This window comes from Phyllostomus discolor, chromosome 13 (genome assembly GCF_004126475.2).
Source record: "Phyllostomus discolor isolate MPI-MPIP mPhyDis1 chromosome 13, mPhyDis1.pri.v3, whole genome shotgun sequence".
Taxonomy (NCBI): domain Eukaryota; kingdom Metazoa; phylum Chordata; class Mammalia; order Chiroptera; family Phyllostomidae; genus Phyllostomus; species Phyllostomus discolor.
In genome coordinates this window covers 6,970,049-6,990,009 of record NC_040915.2, presented here as the reverse complement: position 1 = coordinate 6,990,009, position 19,961 = coordinate 6,970,049, and the positions used below count along the sequence as shown (strand labels likewise).

At 56.3% G+C, this 19,961-nt stretch overlaps 2 protein-coding genes across 2 annotated transcripts; one reads left to right on the top strand and one right to left on the bottom strand.

The window, feature by feature from the left end:
* Positions 1–438: 438 nt before the first annotated feature.
* On the top strand, positions 439–10,025 carry SHROOM1 (shroom family member 1). Its single transcript, XM_028527996.2, is given in 12 exon segments — positions 439–776; positions 1,105–1,345; positions 3,415–3,499; positions 4,092–4,172; positions 4,453–5,078; positions 5,080–5,460; positions 5,554–5,609; positions 5,772–5,984; positions 6,155–6,727; positions 6,831–6,957; positions 7,065–7,337; positions 7,417–10,025. Coding segments are annotated over 12 exon segments (3,042 nt in total). The 5' UTR covers positions 439–723; the 3' UTR covers positions 7,750–10,025.
* A 2,842-nt stretch (positions 10,026–12,867) lies between these two features.
* SOWAHA (sosondowah ankyrin repeat domain family member A) lies at positions 12,868–16,777 on the bottom strand. Its single transcript, XM_028528625.2, has one exon. It carries the CDS (start codon positions 16,349–16,351, stop codon positions 14,624–14,626), a length of 1,728 nt encoding a protein of 575 aa, XP_028384426.1. The 5' UTR covers positions 16,352–16,777; the 3' UTR covers positions 12,868–14,623.
* Positions 16,778–19,961: the final 3,184 nt, after the last annotated feature.

Here is a 19,961-nt window from a genome sequence, read left to right as displayed (position 1 = left end):
CTGTGACCCCTGCCCAGGCCATAGAGCGCCTGCCTATGTCCAGCACCTGAAGGATGCACGGAGGGCAGCGGGAGTGGACACACAAGCCAGCAGACCCTCTCTGGTCCAGGCAGCTGGCCAGGAGGGCCTAGACAGTGCAGGGTAGTGAAAGGAACGGAAAGAAAGGGGGTAAAAAGGACGGAAGAATCACGGTGGGAATGAAAAAGCTGGAAGAGTTTTGGGAATGGGGCCTCTGCAGAGCTGGTCAACAGGGTCAACGGTGTGTGACCCCGGAACCCAGTGGTGCTCAGGGACAGAGGAAGAGCCCTAGGCGGGTCTGTTTTCTTGGCCGCGCTTCAAAGGAAAGAGGTGGCTGTCCGGAGGCCTTGGGACCCGGCCTGGCACCCGCCTCCAGAGGGGCCTGTGGACGGGGAGGGGGGGTGGCAGGGACCTGGCCCCCCTACCCCGGGCGCTGATGAAGCGGGCAGGGCAGCCACCGCGTGGCTGACCTTCCTCCCGCAAGGTTCTTGCGCCCCCGGCTCAGAGCAAGAGGCCTGCGCCCGACAAGGAACTAGTGTCCACCCCTGAGCCCGGGGCCAGTACGTTCAGACACTAAGAAGGGACGGGCAGCTCCCGGGGCAGCGCCGCTGCTTCGCGCTCCCGCCCCCGGTGGCCAGAGGTGGCGCCTCCCCCGCGGCGACCGGAGCCGGGAGGTGGGGTCCGGAGCCGGAGCCCGGGGCTCTGATGTCACCGCGCGGCCGCCGGCGCCCAGAAGCACCTCTCGGGCTGGAGCTCAGGTACGTGGCTCAGCGGCGGGGTCGGCCCCCAGCTTCCCAGGAGCAGGCAGGGCGAGCCCCACGGCCAGGAGGGCCGGGGGCCGGGGGGCTGCGGGCTGCTGCGGGCAGTCGGTGCCACACTGAGTGCGAAGGTGTGGATTCCGCGCGTCTGGGGGGCCCATGTGCTCTTCGCAGAAGGCGGCGGGGGGGGGGGGGCGGGGATGAGACCCGCCAAGAGGCGGGAGCCGCGGTGGGGTGCGGGGTGACGGGGGTGGAGCGCTTGGGTGGCCGAAGACCTCTGAGGGTCTTACTCCACGACCCTGCGTTCCCGCCCCTCGGGCAGTTGGAGAATCCGGGTCCCTGCCGCCCATGATTGCGCTGCCCCCCCAGCTCCGGTTCCGAGTCCTCCCCGACGGCGAACCCAACAGGAAAGGCGGAGAAAGGAGCCGGCCTGCGGCCATGCGCCCTCCCAGCGTCCCCTGGACCCCGATCCGCGGCAGCACCGCGTGACTCTGCCGCCCCCTGCGGTCGCCGGTCCTGCGCCTTTCTCCTCCCTCGCGTGCCCCGACTCTAAGAGCTTGAAGCGTCAGGTAGGTGATCCGCACACACCACGGCCTACTGTCCCTGGTGCCACCATCGCCCCGCATTTCCTGCGCTGCACTGAGCTCGAGGCATTGGGAGAAGGGGGTCGGGGCGCTGGGGACTGGGAGAGCCCTGGGCCTTTCCAGAACGGCTGCCCGTCTAGACCTGGCCTGGGGTGCTTGGATTCAAGACGCAGCCCGGGACCCGGAAACTCAGTCTGGCAGGGAGACGGCCTTGCAGGAGTGTCCCCTCAGTGAGCTAGCCCGGCCGGGTGGTCTGGACAACCTCTCTGGAGAGGTCAGATGTGAGGGGGACTTGGAGGGAGGTACCACTTAATTCCTAACGTTGTTGGTCGTGTGAGTTTGTCCGCCTTTCTGGTCACCTCACCTGGATCTGTCTTGGTATGGTTCCACCCACTGGAGCTGCCTTCCTCTATTTCCCCAGCAACCTCTAACTGAAAACCTGGGTCAGCCTGCTGGCCTGGTCCAACCTCTGCCCTGAAGTCCTGGCTCACATCCCAGCTTCTCCGCTGCCAGACCTGCGGCAGGCACTGCAAAACCCACAGGCCCGGGACTGAATGAGCCCTGAACCCCGTGGTTGGTCGGACTGGGCTTCCTCCTTCCTGAGCCTGGCACCACCACCTTCCAGCCCCCAGCTCTGCACGCTGAAGTCATCTTTCTCTCTTTCCTCTCTTGCTCTTTCTTTCAGGTGACACTTTATTGCACATGCCCTCCCCCACCCCCCACGGGACCCTGATCTGGTGGTCTTCTGGCAGGGAGCCCATGCTGCCCCCCTGTTCTGGGTAGGCTTTGGCAAAAAGGCAGTTCGAGCTGCAGCCTCTGGCCTTCCCTGAAGCCCAGCCCTGCAGCCCAGCCCCCTCACTGACAGGAACGCCCATGCTGAGCCCTTGGGCTGTGGCTCCCTGCAGCCAGACAAGTGCGGGAACTCCTTACTATTTGTGCTGAGGCCCCAAAACATAGTTAAGGAGCCGGACCCTCCTGGCATAGCAGGTATGCAAAGGTGTGAGCGTCCTGCATGGGTGTCAGCCTGCCGGGTCTGCCGCTGCAAAACATCCCTGAGCCAAGTTAAGAGCCATTGGGAAATATGTACCACGTTTTTATTATCCACTCAAACTGTTTTTATTTGGTGAACTCAGAATTCTTTTGTCAACACAGTGACTCATAAATAAGATAAAACTTTCTAGGCCTTTTTTGAGGAAGCATCTGCAAATGTGAGTGGTCCCGTGCCTGTAGTTGCAGCAAGCCGGCTGACACGGGCAGGTGTGGGTGGCAGGAGCTAGGGTGAGCCGTGCTCCCAAGCTGGGCCCAGAAGAGCAGAAAGTTCGAGGACTAGGGTCGGGGCAGCTAGGATGGGTTTCCTAGCGGAGGTGACCGTCCTCACAAGGCAGGGCTGCTTCTTAGAGTAGCTTGTCTTCCTGGAGTCCAGGGAGTGGAAACACTTTGCAAGAGGCCCCCAAGCCTCCATGGGAGGCCACAGCTGCAGGGTGAGGCCATGGCCTCCGTGAGCATGAAGATGCCTCCAGGTGGGTGAGGTCAAGATGGTCTGGCTCCCAGAGGGTCAGCTGAGAGGCCATCCAGGGAACATTGCAGGTACTGTCTCTCCCCTTTAGGAAATGCTGTCATACCCTCTCACCACTAACCTCCCTACCTGCTCTGGCCAGCAATCCATAGCATGTGGGGTCTCAGGAAAGGGAGTGGCGGGTGATCCTGAGCTCCTAACAGTGTCTAGGGGGCTCAGATGAGCTTGCGTTTCTGTTCCTACACCAGCAGGGGGGCCCACCCTCCTCTGCACCCCCACCAAGCAACTCAGGGAAGGTGAACACTCCTCCCAAGTCCCCAGAGCCCAGTGGGAGCCCCAGTTTCCGGATACTCAAAGTTGCTCTTACCCCTGACTCAGGTACACCCACCCAACTCCTGCCCCCGACCCCTGCACTGGGGAAGTATAGATTTCTAGCCTGTTCTGCTCTGAACTGTGTCTCTTCTCTCCACCCTCATCTGCTCCTTAAAAGTTGGCTCCCTTGCTTGCCATTCAACACATTTTTTACCATTAACCTCAGGCTGGGTACAGGAGGGTAAGGAGATCTCCAGCTCGTGGCCTGTCTTCAGGCAGCCCCAGGTGGGACTGGGAAGAAAGAATTACAGGCAAGCCAACAATTACAATGCAGGGTGATGAGGGCTGTGAGGGGGAATTCAGGACACTGTAGGGAGCCCAGAAGATCAGGAGGCCTCTAAGCTGAGCCCTGTTGGAGCAGCAAGAGTAGCAGGACAGAGGGGGAGAGCTTGTCAGTCCCAGACAAAAGGCAGTCTCTGGAGGCAGGGACCATGTTATCCTGGAACCTGCCAGGAGCTTGAGGGAAGGTGGGGCCACTGTTTCCCACAGTGGAGTTTGAGCTGCCTTGGAGGCTTCAGGAAGCTTGGTGCCCGCCCCCCCCCCCCCAGGGTGGGGTGGGGTAGGGGGAAGGAGGTCTGGCTTTCAGCTGAGTTTGCTTCTAGGAAATTGATTCTGGCCGCAGTAGGGTTGGAGGCAGGCCCAGATTCCAGGCAGGGCTCTGCCTCCTAGCAGCTGTGTGCCCCTGGGCACATCATTTCCCCTCAGAGCCTCAGTGTCCTCCTCTGTGAAATGCAGATAGCAGTCGGGAGGAGCAAGATAAATATTTATGTAAAGTGTGCAGGGCTGTGAAGCTGCCCCCACCACCTGACCTGGGTCCTCCCCGCCCCTTTCTTGGCTCCCCAGTGATCTCAAAACGTTCTGGACCATTGTTCGTCCGGGAAAGATCACACGGAGAAGCTAACAAAGCGCCAGGAAGCGGCCAGGGTGGGACAGGTCTGGGGAGGGAAGGAGCGTGGGTGCGTTCTCAGCGCTCCAGGGGGTGCCAGCCTGGAGAGCCCCAGCGGGGAGCGGGCCAGGGGCCAATTCCTTTCCCGGAGCCGGGGCCCTCCGCCTCCAGAATCGCTCCCTGGGGCTGGTCCTCTTGCCCATGCCATCCCTGATCTGGGGGTAATGCCAGCGCTTGAGACTGTAAGAGGGGAAGTGTAAGCGGCCTCTCCTATTGCTCCGAACTCCTCGCGCATCACGCCGTCTGTGTTCTCGAAAGGCCCGGAGGAGCTAGCCTGCCCAGCGCTCACCCGCACAGCCATGGAGGCCCTGGGTCCCGGGCGCGACCGCGCCTCCTCAGCCTCATCCACGCACAGCCTGGACCTGCGGCGGCTGTCCGTGCGCGCCGACTCTGCCTACGGCTCCTTCTCTGCGGCCTCGGGCGGCGCCGAGCCGCGCACGCCGTCCCCGGGCGGCGACCTCCTTCCGTACCTGGACTGGGACTACGTGCGCCTGGTGTGGGGCGGCCCGGCGCCCGCCCGGCCCGCTGCCGCCCTGCACGCCTCCCCGCAGCCCCGGCCCGCAGCCGCCGCCCGCAGTGGGCCGTGCTCCCCGCAGGTGCAGGGCGCCCCGGGGGCACTCAGCAGGCAGGCCACCCCTCTCCTGTTTGCGCTGGCGGCCGAGGCGGAGGCCGCAGCGCGGGCCGCGGAACCGCCCAGCCCTCCGGCCTCGCGGGCCGCCTACCGCCAGCGCCTGCAGGGCGCACAGCGACGAGTCCTCCGGGAGACGTCCTTCCAGCGCAAGGAGCTCCGCATGAGCCTGCCCGCCCGCCTGAGGCCCGTGGCCCCCGCGCGGCCCCCGACGGCGCACTCGCGCTCCGCTTCGCTCGGCCACCCGGGCGGCGAGGGGGGAACCGGCGCGCTCCGGGGTTCTCGTGCCAGGAACCGCCGGCCGGGGCCGCCTCGCCAACCAGAAGCAAAAGTGGTGCTTCTCCGAGCCAGGAAAGCTGGATAGCGTGGGCCGGGGCGCTGGGATGACTTCGGGGTACTCGGGTGGGGCCTGCTCCAGCTTTGGCCAAGTCGGGCCCGAGCCCCAGGAATTGCAGCATCGGGCGTTGGCAGAGTTCGAAGGTCTCCAGATCAGATGGCCACCCCGAGGCACAGGGGACCCAGAAACCGGGTCCTTGAAGCTCGACAACGCCTACAGGCCTGCCCGCAGGAGTCAGAGCGCTTCAGGGGAAGCTTTGGGTCCCTGGGGAGGTCCCGGAGGGGCCGTGCCCATTATCCAGGTATGAAAGAGAAGGGCCGCAGGCTTGGGGCAGGGGGCTTCTGGGAGACTGAAAACTCCAGCCACATTTCATCCAATCTCGTTGCCTTTCCAGGCCGTTCCTCAAGGAGCAGAACCCCCCAGACCATTATTTCAAGCCAGACATCCCAGGTGAGACATGGATCACTCTCAGGAGGCGGGGCTTTCTAGCTCTTGCCCAAGAGAGCAAAGTGCCTGGCACCTACCCTCATTCTGTGCCTTCTGATGCTGTCTTTTGCAAAGCAAATCCTTCCTTCCTGGTCACTGTGGTCAGCGTGGGGTCTCTGCCTCCAGGTTCCCGACTCAGAAGGAAGCTGCCACAGTGGCGTGTCCTGCAGCGGGTCCCCAGAGCAGTCCCACTGACTGCCAGCACAGGGTCCCGGAGACCGGCACTGCGTCTGTCCGGCTCCCCTCCCTTCCTGATGATGAGGTCTTCCTGGAAGAAGCCCCGCCGGTCAGAACGAGATCACCTCTAGACTCCTCTGTACGCCCAGGGCTCCCAGCCAGGTGAGTTTTCTTTTGCTTCCAAACGGAGGGAGACACCCACTTCCATACGTAGCTACAGGACACTGGAGGGCAGCCCTCCCCTGCTGGAGCCTGGGAGCCCGGGTGGTGGGGTGAGGACCCCTGGTCTTCAGCCAGAGCTTTTTCCACTTCAGTGTCTCTTCCTCTTCCAGTGTCCATGCCTCTGACCTGCCGTGTGGAGCTGGCTTGAGCCAAAGGCCTCACCGGGCTACCGTCCCCTTAGAGCACCCCTTTCGCGAGAGCCCGGAGACTGCAGGGGCAGATGCCCGCTGGCAGGGGGTAAACGGCTGTGTGGGCGTCTCCAGGCCCACATGCTGTAGCCCCACTGGGACTGCAAATGGCGACATCCCAACCACGGACTGCATTGGGTTGCTGATGACTGACTTCCCTGCTGCTGCAGAGAGCAACCCCCTCCAGCCTCTCCCAGGGGATGCCTTGGGACCACCAGGCGATGACACCCAAGGGCCTCGAGATGACGAGGCCCTGGCTTGGGGCACTGGCCAGCCTGGTTCCCAACTGACGTGGCCCAGTCCCCGCCTGGAGGAGCTGGTTCAGGAGCTGGCCAGACTGGATCCCTCTCTGAGTGACACTCTCACCTCCTACCCCAGCCCAGAGCCTCCTCTGGATCTGCTGGAGGGGCTGATTCCTTTGGCTGAGGTCTGGGCTGCCATGAGGCCAGCCTGTGGCAAGACTGGAGAGGAGGCTGCTGGGACTTCTGAGCCAGGGTGAGTGAGGGGCACCAGGGACTGTGGAGATTCTAAGCCCCTGTAGCCTGGGGCATGACAACTCAGGGAGCGCTGGCTTTATCCCCCGGTCCCACTTCTCTAGATGCACCCAACTCCTGCCAACTTCTCAGGAAGAAACGAGGTTTGAAAGCCCTACCACCCATACTATGCCTGACCAGCCATGTGGCCGGGGTCTCCCAGAGCCAAACAGCAGCATCCAAGCTAAGAAAGTGAGTGTGGTGGGGCTGGTGGGAGCTGGGTGGGACAAGAGGCAGGAGTTTGGCCTAAGACATCATGGGCCTGGCCCCAGCTTTAAGTACCCATGCCCTCCCTCCAGGTGGAGCTAGCGGACCTCCTCCAAAAGGCACTGCAGAACCTTCAGGCTGAGCAGGAGCAGCTGCAGGGGGCAGCCCAGACCTGGGCCAGGCGCAGGGCTGCTCTGGAGGCCTCAGTAGGCAAGGCCTGTGCACCCCGAGACCTAGAGCGGTTCAGCCGGTTCATGGCCGACCTAGAGCGCGTGCTTGGCCTTCTGCTGCTACTGGGCAGTCGCCTGGCTCGCGTGCACCGCGCCCTGGCCCGGACAGGGGCAGACATCGACCCTGACGAGCAGGTAAAGGGTTCAGGCTGGGGAGAGTGGGGTGGTGAGGTGCGCTCGCCCAGCTCACAGTACCTCTCCCTGTGGGCTCCAGGCTTCTCTGTTGCAACGTCTCAGGCTCCTGCAGCGACAGCAGGAGGATGCTGGGGAGCTGAAGGAGCACGTGGCACGGCGAGAGCGAGCCCTTCGAGAGGTTCTGGTGCAGGCACTGCCTGCTGGGGACCTGCGCGCCTACTGTGCCCTCCTGGCCAGCAAGGCTGCTGTCCTGGCCCAGCAGCGCAGCTTGGACGAGCGTGTTCGGCTCCTTCAGGACCAACTGGATGCTGTCAGGAGCAGCCTTGCCCATCGACCCTCATCTCCCAGGCTGGCCTCCCCGCCAGGGACCCAGCCTCCCCATAAACCTCCCTTCCCAGCCCTGCTTATTTAGTGACAGCATGGAGGTGGGGAGCATTGCCCCTGCTGTTCCCTCACGCTGCTGGGGTGAAGTTGGCTTGTTGGGTGCCTTTCCCCTGGGGTGGGGATGACCCAGGCTGGGCCCTTCCAGGATACTTCTTCCAAGTGGTGTCATGTAGCCTTGCCCACATCTTGTGGATTATCTGGTAATTAATTTATGGGTTTTATAAACTGCAGTATTCCCCGTTCTTGTGATGAGAGAGAGGGTTGGTCCGAGTGGGCTGGAGGGAGTGGAGACAAGCAGAATCTCAACTTAAGATGCAGAACAGCCTCTTTTCCCTCAATAAAAATTGCTGTGAGGAGTGTGTATGTCAGCTAGAATGCAGTTTGGGGAAGGATCTTGTTCGCTGGTCCCAGAGGCCAGCCCTCCCTGACGAGGGCAGAAGAGGGATTTGTTGGAGGGTATCAGTGAGGTCTGGACATCTCTAGAAGACTGAGCAACCAGGTTTCAAAACAGCTGGGACCAGGGGGGTGCTGGGCCCCCAGCTCCATTGCCGCCAGTGATTCCTAACTATTCTGGGGACTATGTCACCACTAACGCCAGGCCTGATTGGCCAAACCCAGGCCTCCTTCGTTGGGTTTACCCAAGCCCCCAACCCCTGTAGTGGAAGTGGGGTACTGCCTCCCTTCAAGACTCAGTGGATAATGTCCCCAATGGAAAATGGGTTCAGATGCTTTACTGCCTAAGAACCCTGACAAATGCCCAGCACACTTGGACATTTGGGGACATTCATTCCAAGAACTTCCTTCCTCTTCCAATTGTGTTATCAAACTTGAGTTTATCCTGTTCTCCTTTAGAGACTGCACTGGGTCAGGCAGGCTTGAGAAGGGCATTCGGGGGTGGGAGTAGGAGGTGAGGCCTGGGGGTCGTGGAGACCTATCATGTGAGGGCTGGGGGCCTGGAGAGGCAGCTCAGCTGTGCTAGAGGCGCCTCTGGGGGTGGGTTGGGCTGGGAAGGAGGAGTCAGGGGCTGAAGCATAGGACACACACACTCCTTTATTTGTGCATCAGTCCTGTATACACAGAATCAATGTCAAGTTCTCAAATATACATGTGAAAATCAGCTTTAGTATTTATAACTGCAAGCACCAAGGAAAACATTGTTCTTGCAAAGGTTTGGCATATTTTTGGAACCTGGGTACATTAAAAGGCATGTATATGTGTATTTAAAGCCAACTGACCCCAGAGTGAGAAATCTCTGCTTCTGGGCTTGTTTTCTGATTTGTATTGTCACCAAGTGCAACTGGTTGGGAATTTTAAGTGGTCGTATTCATAGCAAAAGCATTAGTTGTAACAGTCGTGCTATTGAGCACAGAACAATGCTCACATTGTGCCATTTTATAAAAAACATATGGGGCTCCTGCTGAGGCAGTTGCGGGTTCTAACATTATGCTTTGAACACTGGGCAGGGCCTCCGCTCCAAGGCCTCCAGTCCAGCTGGGCAGCTGGCTTCGGGGTGCATTCTAGGTGGAATCTGCTTATTTCTGCCTTTTGGCCTGTACAGGCCCCATTGCATTCTCTGGCTGTGATATTTTTAGAAAGACTTGATGGGGTCCCCTGGGCCAGTGGAAACAGTGTATTTTAGACAAAGCACTCCCAGGCCGGGATGGGCCTGGGGAGCAGCATCTGTCATTGTCCAGCTAAACTGCACTTTGCTTCTGTGCTGAGTTTTGCCCTGGGGAAATAACAAGGCTTCTCTGCTTGTCCCTACCACATCCGGGGAGCCACCAAAATAGGTGGACACCAACTGCGCCTGTCCTTTCATGTGGCCTCTGTCTCCTTCCTTCCCTGGTGTATTTCCCTCCCACTCCGTTATTCCTTCAGAGGGCAAGAGTGAGCTCACCATAGCTGTTGCATGTTGGTACCACAGACCAAGAAAGACGAGCAGGGCCCGGGAGCCTGGTGAATTTCACCCTCCAGGACACTGTCAGCAGAGGGCACTGTTCTCACGATTGAATCTGCCACCTGTACCTGACCACCTGCAGCCCCCCGCAGCTACCAGGCCCTCTGCGCTAGCCACTGGGACTTTGCCTGGCCCTGCACAGCAGTGTCGCTGCTGAACATGAAGACTGGGGCTGGGCCTTCCTGCTTCAGTCGGAAGGCAATTCTGGCTAGGCAGCCCTGGGAAAGCTGGCTTGTTTTCCTTGGTTGCTGGTTAATGAGAAGTGAGGAGGAGGGAAGCCGGGGTTGTTATCTCCAGTATCAGTATCGAGAAGTCTTACTTAGTCCCCACCCCCGGCTGGAACACAGGGGCTCGGGACTCTGGGTCGGGGTTTCTGGACCCACCTCCAGAATCCGCCCGCGTCCCCCAACCCCCGCTTGCCCGCCCGCCCGCGCTGCTGACAGCGGAGCCTCCACGCTCTGCCCAGGGCGAGCTGAAGCTGGGGCTGTTGCTGGGCAACAGGCAGCCCTGCGACCGCCTCCGCGGCTTGCCTCACCTGCCCTCGCTGCTGCAGCTAATGTGGATGTAATTAGTGTACTTTTACCTTCAGACTGCGATTGGGAACGGAATAGGGAAGCAGTGTTCCGCGTGCCCGAGAGCGACGCGCCGTGTGCCGTGAACAGCCGGCTGCGCACACCGTTGTACCTCCCGGAGCAGCGGCGAAAACCGCGGGGATCCTCGCCGCCACAGCCCGCGGTGCTGCTCCCTCACATGCAGATCGGAAGCTTAAGAGGGAATTTAGGTCAACCGTAGCTGAGGGCCGCAGAGGGGCCCTGCGAGCCGGGAGGCTAGGGGTGGGAGTGGGGGGAGGCAATTGCTCTAACGCAACCTTCTCAACCACCCTGCAGTTGTGGCAGATCGACCGCAGTTTAGACGGTCACCTTGGGTTTACCTGTTGTCTTTGAAATTTAAATCAGCGACAACTTCCTACGAGGACTTTTTTTTTCTGGAAGAGAGGTCTGCGCATACCTCCTTGTGGTCTGTCTGTCTGTCTCCCTCCCTCCTCCCTCTCCTTCTCCCTCTTCCCAGTAGTCACACCTGAGGCCACCTGTACTTCAAGGTTCAAGGCCAGAGGTGTGGCAGTTCCGAGTGCTGAGGCCAGGACCGAGGTTCACGGCTAAAAGCTCTCTGGAGAGCAATAGAGTTTATGTAAGCAAACATTTTTAAGCGGTACAATAATTTCTTCCAGGAAAAGGCCCAAACGAGGGGAGAATGTGTGTCCTGGGTGTGCCTACCTTGTAACTGGGCGCCGAGGGCTGCACCATGACTGTCCAGTTCTGGGAGGTGGGGGTAGGGATTCCACAGGAATGTGAATTAAGAAAGACATTGTAATATCTATTTTAACTAAACGCACCTTACATAAAGAGTATAGAATGATTCCCCTTTTGTGGGAATATGTTTTTCCTAGTAAAGTTGGTTATTTCTGTACACATTTATTAACATGGCAAAAGAACGGGGAAGCAAAGGTGCCAGCCTGAGCTATTTCTTTTTGCAGTGCAGCCAGATGCCCCTGTGGACCCAGCTTGGTGCAACTCCTAGTATTTCAGGTTGGCTTGCAGTTCAGAGACAGCTCTACCTACTCATTTCCTATGCCCCTCTCCCCACAGTCTGCAGGGTGGGTACTGCCAGTCCTTTGTCCCACAGAAAAGGGAGACAGCATCGGGAAACTGGGTGACTGGCCTGAGGTTGCTCAATGAGTGAAGGACCGAGGCTGAGACCACCAGCCGTGCTTTTCCGCAGCAGCGCGGCAGTGGGAATGGGATGCCATGCCGGCTCGGGCGCTTGCCTGGCTGTGGGGCCTGAGCAAGTCGCTGACGATTTCTCCAGGCTTTGGTTTCCTCGCTGTAACATCAAGATGCTAACAGTGCCTGCGTTTAAGGTGGTGGCTAGTACCTGCAAAGCGTTCAGAGCCTCGCCTGGCATGTAATGAACATAGGTCATGTGAGCATTGCCCACGCCCCGGTCTCCACCAGTAAGTGGGACACGCTCAGCGACAACTTCCAACCTTCTGTGAAGGAAGTGTGAAACTTTATAAAAAGCCCGCGCTGGCCACGGCTCAGGCATCCACTGTACATCAACAATTTTCCCCATTAAAAGGAGTGATTCTCAACCCTGTGAGAATTCTAACCAGCTCAACTGCCTTAACTTACACACAGTCATTCTTATGTGTGTCATTGGAAATACCTTCACAGGTGTACCTCCTGCTAGGCAATATATGGTTCTTGAAAACCTTCCATATGCACTTCCATCCGTAATTTCCTGCTGACTTACCTTATAGTTTCAGAAAGTCTTGGCCTGAGATGAAAAAGTGGTGGTTTCTAACACCTGAGCTTTAGACTTATTGGTTCTAAACTCTTGCCAAATGTTTTACCTCATTTAGAAGGCTCCCAGCGCACCATTTGCAACATGAAGATTTTTCTGGTCATTTGAGTAACCCTCCTCTGAGTTAAGTGTTCAATAAACACTAGCTATTGTTATTACTACCCTCTGGTTTAGATTTTGATCTTTCTCAAGGTGGGTCACGGCTGTTGGTGACCTTTGTTACCTATCTTAGTCAAGTCAAGCCTCTCTTTTACCATGGAAAATCTCTAATATTTTATTGTCTTTTAGTCTCTCAGCCACTCGGATTGCTATAATTATTGCCTCTCACAGTTTTCCTGCAGGGGCAGAAGGTTTCATTTACATTTTAAAATAATTTATGCAGCTTAGGAAGGTGGGAAGGGTCAGACTAGAGCTTACATTTACCTACAGTTTTGCCTACCAGAGCCACATATGGTTGACTCCTTTTATTTTGCGGAGCTATTCAAACTCTTTCAATGACAGAATGCTTGAAAGTGGCAGAAGAAGGATGAGGAGAGAAGGAAGAAATTAAGTAAATTAAAGGAGAAGAAAATAAAAATACAGTGGCAAAGGGAGTGGGGGGAGGTGGATGAAGGTCTGTGGGGATAGAGGGTGATGGAAGGAGACTTGCCTGGGGTGGTGAACACACAGTACAGTGTGCAGATGATGCGTTGTGGAACTGTGCACCTGAAACCTGCATAATTTTGTTAATCAGTGTCACCCTGATAAAGTCATTAAAAAGGAAAAATCATAAAAAAATAGTGGCAAGAGCTGTAGAAGATTCAAGGAAAGTACATCATCACACAAACAGAAACAAAATGGGAGGCTGTTTATTTCATTGCTTAAATCAAAACAGTTTATTCATACCTGAAATAATTTCAGAGGCCTCGCTGATACAAGTACCTGTCTGTGGCGGGGCGCCACGCTACCCCGTGCTGTAGAAGCCGTTTGATATAACTAATGACATGCAAACACCATGTGCAAAAGTGGGCATCACCACCGTATGATGTAAAAAAAGGCTGAGCAAATAGATTCCACATCTTTAAAACAGAGAAAGAGCCATTATAATCACACTGCCTTGAACCTGGGAAATGTTGGTGATACCTACGAACCTTCTCAATTACAGAGAAGCAAAGGTCCCGAGACATTAAATCAACCCTCTAAGGTCACTGAGCAAAGAGATTCTGAATCTACTATTTTGGAATAAAGTGCTGGCTTTCAGATGAGTTTTTAAAATGGATATCACACACTATTTGTACAGAACTTTCATATATAATAGCTGTTCTTTCATTGTATCCAGTACTATTTTACTAGTTATTTTTCGGGTGTGATGCTATAACTTTTTTTTTTTAGTGGTGGCCCAACTTGGAATATTTACATACTTTATTGAAAGGCTCAGCCAGATTTGAAAAAGACACAAATTCAGAAACGAGGTATGACAGTGCAATTCACACAAAACACACTTAAGGAGATATTCATGCTAAATCAAAATGCCACCCACCAGTGCCAAAGACATGTGTTTATATTCCACCATAAAGAAAACCACTAATTAAAAGTATCTGTCCAAATGTCTCTTTTCTTTTGTTAAATCGTCTTTTCTCCCAAGATGCACTTGTTTCCTATATTTAGCATTCACAGTACCAGTAAACGTAATTCCATTTACAATGGTCGTGTTCTGTGTCCAGGATTCTCTGGGACCTTCATTGTCTAAAACGAGGTAGATAAATGTTTAAGGGTTTTGTTGGTTGGGGCTAATTTCTTTTAGATTTTTTAAAAGAGATTTTATCTATCTATCTATCTATCTATCTATTGAGATAGGGGAGGGGAGGGAGGTAGAGAGGGAGAGAAACATCAATTGGTTGCTTCTTGCAAGCCCCCAGCTGGGATCTGAGCCACAACCCAGGCACATGCCCTGATGGTGACCTTTTGCTTGGCAGGACAGCGCTCAGCCCACTGAACCACACCAGCTTGGGCAATTTCTTTGAAATACTGATCATTAGTTTTTTTTAATAGAATTCCAAAACCTTTACCAAAGACCAAAAATGTCTGAGCATTTTGCCTAAAATATGGAAAAATATAATTTCACAAGGTTATTATAAAAGTTGCTTTGCCTCATTTCAATTTAAAAACAGGATAAAAGCATCAAGTTACAAAACCACTGGTATCTTCGAGCTGGCCCACCACCCGACCTCACACAACACCGAACGAGGCCCTTGGGACTGGCCCTGGTCTGGGAACGTACCGAAGCAGAGGCACTGGGTTAGCTCACTCAGGGGCCAGACCAGCTGCCACCCCTTAACCTTCAATCCTGAATTTCAAGTCTCTCCCAGAGTTCAAGCCTGACTTCTGGCGCTCTTCAAAGGACGCTCACTGAGATCTCGAAGCTCCAGAGACAGGTGAAGCTTCAGCAGAGGCTGGAGGCCTGGGCTCCCCTGGGTGAAACAGACTGCAGTGGACAAGGCTGGAAACCGGATGGAGGGAAAGTGCTGGGCCGCCGCCGCGGGCAAGCTTGGACTTGGGAGGGGCAGGCCCAGCTAGATCAACCGAGCCGGAGCCTCAGCCACTATCAGGTGGCGGGGGGCAGGCTGGGCATTAGACCAGCGAAGGGCCCGGGAGTGGATCGACGAGAGATTTCCGAAAAGGCCGGCACGCCACCGCGGCTCTTCGTCTTTTTACGAGGAGGTAGGGGCGAGGCCCCCAAGAACTTGGTGAAGGAGCCCGAGCCCGACTTCCTCAGGCCTCGAGCCAGGTCCTGGAGCATCAGGTCGTCAGCCAGGACGCCCAGAAACGCGCTCGTGGTGGAACTTAGGATGGTGGCGGCCACCTGCACCGGGCGCCGGGCCGCTAGACTGCCACCGCCACCGCCGACCGCAGTGGGCTCCGCGGAGCCGGGCAGGCCGGGGTCGCCCAGGAGACGGCGCAGCGCGTAGGTGGCTCCCGGTGGCAGGTACTGGTAGGCCCGCCGCCCGCTGTGGTCGCGCACGTGCACCTGCGCACCCAGGCCCACCAGCAGCACCGCGGCGTCCTCGTGGCCGTGCAGAGCCGCCAGGTGCAGCGGCGTGTAGCCGCCGTGCGAGCGCGCGTTCAGGTTGACCGGCGCGCCCCCGCGCCGCGCCACCTCCACCAGCTGCAGAGCCATCTCGCGGTCGCCGCTCTTGGCGGCCCAGTGCAGGGCGGTGAAACCAGACATGAAGTCGCGCTTGGCGGCCAGACCACCGTCGCGCAGCAGCAGCCCGTGCAGCTGGTGGGTCCAGCGGCCACTGGCCGCCCGCACTAGCCACTCGTGCTCGGCCGGCTCCAGGGGCACGGTGGACGGCGGAGGCGCGACCGGCTGCTCCTCGGTGTCGGGGCTCAGCAGGCGCGGGCCGGCCCGCGACAGGCGCCGCAGGTGCGGGGAGCGGCCCGGGCCCAGGCCGGGGCCCAAGCCGAGGCCCAGGCCGGACTCCTCCACCGAGAGCCGCCGCAGTAGGGGCGGGGAGCTCCGCGGGCTCGGCTCTTCCGACAGCTGCCGGCGCAGGCCCTGCTCTTCGGCTCGGATTCGGAGCGTCGTGGGGCCCGGGACGCAGCGCACGGGCAGCATGCAGGGCTTCTGCGGAGGCGCGCGTCGCGGGGGTGGCGGCGGCCCTGTTGTCGCCCCAGGCCCCGATTCCGGGTCAGGCGGCTGTGCGTGGAGTAAGGCCGCCTCCGACGGTGCCCTAGACGGTGCGGCCACGTCTGCAGAGAGGTCCTCGGAGGGGTGGGCTAGCTCCAAGGCTGGAAGCCCCGGGTCGGACGGCCCCCCTGACTGCTGGGTAGGGGGGCTTAACAACGGCTCCGCAGTCGGCTGAGTGAGCTCAGAGGCCGGCGCCCCAGCAGTGACCTGTGGCTCCGAGGGAGGGTCCAGGTCCCCAGGTGCATCCACACACAGTTGCGCCGAGGCCAAGGATGGAGCCCCGGAGGCAGCGGTTTCCACATGAGAGAGGGACGTGGTCTTGGATGGCGGGGCCAGTGGCTCGGCGGTGCTGGGGACGCGGGAGGGCAGGAGCTCTGGGCCCTCTCGGGGCCGCGGCTTCTTCCTCAGCACCACGAACTTGACGCCGTCGAACTCCTTCACCACGGCCACGTCGTTGACGAACTGCTTGAAGCGGTCCCTGCGGGCTGCGCGGCTGCGCGGGTCGCCAGCGTCCAGCAGCGGCTTGAAGCGGCTCAGCAGCTCGGAGTCGCGCACCTTCCCGCCGTGCTCGTGCAGGAAGCCCAGCACCGCCGCCTGGCTCACCCCCACGGCCGCCGCGGCCGCTGCCGCGGCCAGGGCCATGGCCAGTGTCTGCCCCTTGCCGCCCCTCCCACCGGCCTCCGCCCGGGGCTGCTGCTGCAGGTGGACCGCCGGGCGCCCGCTAGTACGCGCCGGAGCCGGCGTTCCGGGAGTCACGTCCGCCTCGGCCAGGCTCACCTGGTCGTTTCCACGGAGGCTGGGCGGGCGTGTGGCCGAAGCTGGACTGCGGTCAAGTCAGCGCCGCAGAGCCTGGGAGTCTCCGGGGCCGGGGTGTGCGGGGAGGAAAGGCACGGGGCCCGCGGCGCGCTCCCACCACCGCCGCCCCGCCGGCCCCCAGTCTTCGGGGTAGGTTTCTGCCTTTATACTTTATCCAATGGGCGCCGGGCTCCATCCCCCGCGTTCGGTGCTCGCTTTACAGGTGACAGCTGCCACCAGGGCCTTGGGGGAGCGGAAATTCTCCACCACCGCCCCACCCCAACCCGGGAATTAAAGGCGCAGCGCAAGGCTGCAGCTCGGCTCCCGTTGCTAGGTGGGTGTGTTCCCCAGGGGTGCGCGGTCGACTCACGAGGCTAGGATTTTATTCCTGTAAGAAATATTTAACCACCACAAAATACTGGGCAATTACTTAAAAGCAGTCACATCTTTAAAGACCATCAGTGTCTCCCCAATAGCCGAATGCCTTCCATGCAATTTACAGCTAAGATATTTGCTGTGCGTGGCAGTGTATGTTCCTGAGGTTTAGAAGAGACATTTTAAAAAGCAATTTTCTCATGATAAAATAATACATTTTCACATTGGAATAAAACCACAGGAAAATATAAGAAGAAGAAAGAGCATGCCTTGAAATCACCATTAATGTTTTGAAATATTTTATTTCCCCCATACATGGTACACATGTTTATGCTTTAAAATCAGAGTGCAAAATTGCAATCATGCTGTATTTTTAAAACTTCACTTAATCTGCAAATGTATGTGGAGCACCGTGTTTGTGCCAGCACTTTCCCAGGTTGTGACACGTCGCCCATCGGCCTGCAAGATGGATGGGAACGCCTAACGCGGGGAGCTCACCTGGTGGTGGGGCGGGGCGCAGGGGCGGGCGGTGCACGGAATCAAACCGGGACTCTGAAAGCTGTATATTATGCCAGATACACACTGTGCAAACAATAAAGCAGAATGAAACACAGGAGGGGCAGACTGCAATTTTGAACCTTGTGCTCAGGGTAGGACTCCTTGTGAAGGTCACCAGGAAGCAAGAACTTGAAGTGATCAGGAGGTTATGTAGCTGGGGGGAGGGAGAACCACCAGGACAAAGGTGGGATCGATTTCTTAGCTTACAAACACAGCACTATAAATATATAGCCAGAGGCACTGTACCATAGTACTATAGTTAGAGAGAGCAAGATTCGGGAGTCAAACTTCCCAGCTTGGACCCCTCTGCCTCAGGGCTCTGCCTCAGGCTTGACCCCTCTGTGCCCCAGCTTTCTTCCCTGTAAAGGGCGATGACGATGGTGTTGTACTTACTTCACTGGGCAGCTGGGAGGTTAAGTGAGAAAATAAACACAAAACACCCAGAAGGACAGTGCTCTGCCCACAGGAAACAGTCGAATGATTACCAGACACATAGCCACTACCGATATTATTACTTGTTGAAAAGAAAAACAGAGCGATAAAATGAGAAAGATTCCCCTTTCCTCATTCCCAGAGGCCATTTCTGTCTTCAGTCCTGTTTCCAGAATGCACATGATTTAATCTTTTCTCCTCACTTTAAATTTTATTGCAAGCATTTCCCCCAATGACAATATTCTTTTTAAAATATATGATTTTCAGCCCTGGCTGGTGTGCCTCAGTGGACTGAGTGCTGGCCTGTGAACCAAGGGGTCACCAGTGGATTCCCAGTCAGGGCACGGGCCTGGGTTGTGGGCCAGATCCACCTCAGGGGGCGCACGAGAGAAAACCACACATTGATGTTTCTCTCCTCTTTCTTCCTCCCTCCCTGTCTTTCTAAAAAGAAATAAAACTTTAAAAAAATATATATGATTTTCAGTGCGAGCATTGCATAAACGTAGTATCACACTTTGTTTTCTCGTAGTCGATAATCGGTACTGTTTCTAGTTTTTAATTCTTATGAACAGTGCTGCTTATATATAAAACTGTGTGCACATTTTTAAAATCAATTCCTTAGGATAGAATCCTATTAGTAGAATTACTGGGCCAATGGGAATTAATTGTTTTTAAAACTTACTGCTAAATTGTTTTCCAGGGAAGTTACAGCCCCATGAAAATACCTTGCCTTTCACCCCGGCACTGAGTAATATTTTTTAATTTGTCAATTTGAAAGACAAAAGAGTGTTATCTCACTCTAATTTCCATTTTATTACTAATAAGTTAAGCTTTCCCCCTCTTATTTATTATCTACTTGGATTTGTTCTTTTGTTAGCTGCCCATTTATTAATAATTTCTTACAGTTTGGAAATTATTGAGAATTGGGAAAACAACATGTGTTCCTAACCCTTTATTATTTGTGTTGTAAATATTTTCCCAATTCATCATTTGTCTTTTAATTGGTGTTTTCTGATAGCGCTTTCATTTTCAGGCAACTAGTTTTTCATAGTCGATATTGTTTCCTTGTAGTTTAAGTACGTAGGTACAAAGCAAGAAGGCACATCTCTCATTTAAAGGAGAGCTTTAGGAGTGACTTACCCTGTGATGTGATATGAAGCCCTCCACATGCGGATGATGACGACACCCTCGGAGGATGTCTGTGTCTTCAACATGCAAGGATCGCTGCCACCAGCTGGCGCTTCTGTCTAACATCACCCCTTCTTTAGGGGCTCTCTAAAGTGTTCCACACCTGCCCCAGGTGTATTGTCCTCTTCACTCCTGTAACTTATTTCCACAAACATCTATTGACAATCTTTGGGTGCAAGGCAGTGAGCCAGGTACCCGGGAAGAAGGTCCCTGTCTTTGAAGAGATTACCATTTAGTGAAGGAGAGAAACACACAGCGTGTCCACATGAAACGATGCCCCAGGCACTGGCAGCAGGTCGGCTCTAGGGGGACGTCTTCCGGAGGCAGGCGTGAGACCAGGGAGCTGGGCGGCGAAGGCTGACTTTGGGGTAAGCAGTGTCTGGTGTGTTTCATTTGAGGACAGGAGTCGGAAGATTGTGCTGGAGACGTAATCTGGGGTCATGGGTGGTGGACCTCAAATGTCAGGTTGGACTTTTTCCTGATTGCAATAGAATACCATTGAAAGCTTGCTTTCTTTTTTCTTTTTAACAGCTAGCTTTAATTTTGTTCTGATTACAAAATTAATAATATTCTCCAATTCTCAGAAGCTACCAAACTATAAAAAGAATGGACCACATGTTACAGAACCACTCTGAACATTTTGGGTTTATTCTATGAGGTTTTCTGTACATACCCAGAGAGATGAACTCAGCTGTGCATGCTGTTTACACAGACGGAAGGGCACACACGGTGTTTCATAGCCCACGCCTCTTCATGGCCCACCGGGGCAGATGCTGGTGTGGGGGACGGGTGCTGGTGTGGGGGAGGTGGTGAGGGCCATGGAGCTGGCGCAGTGTGGGCAGCGGGGCCGGGACGGATGCCAAAGACGCTTCAGAAACAGAACTTGTGTTATGTTGCCTGTTTT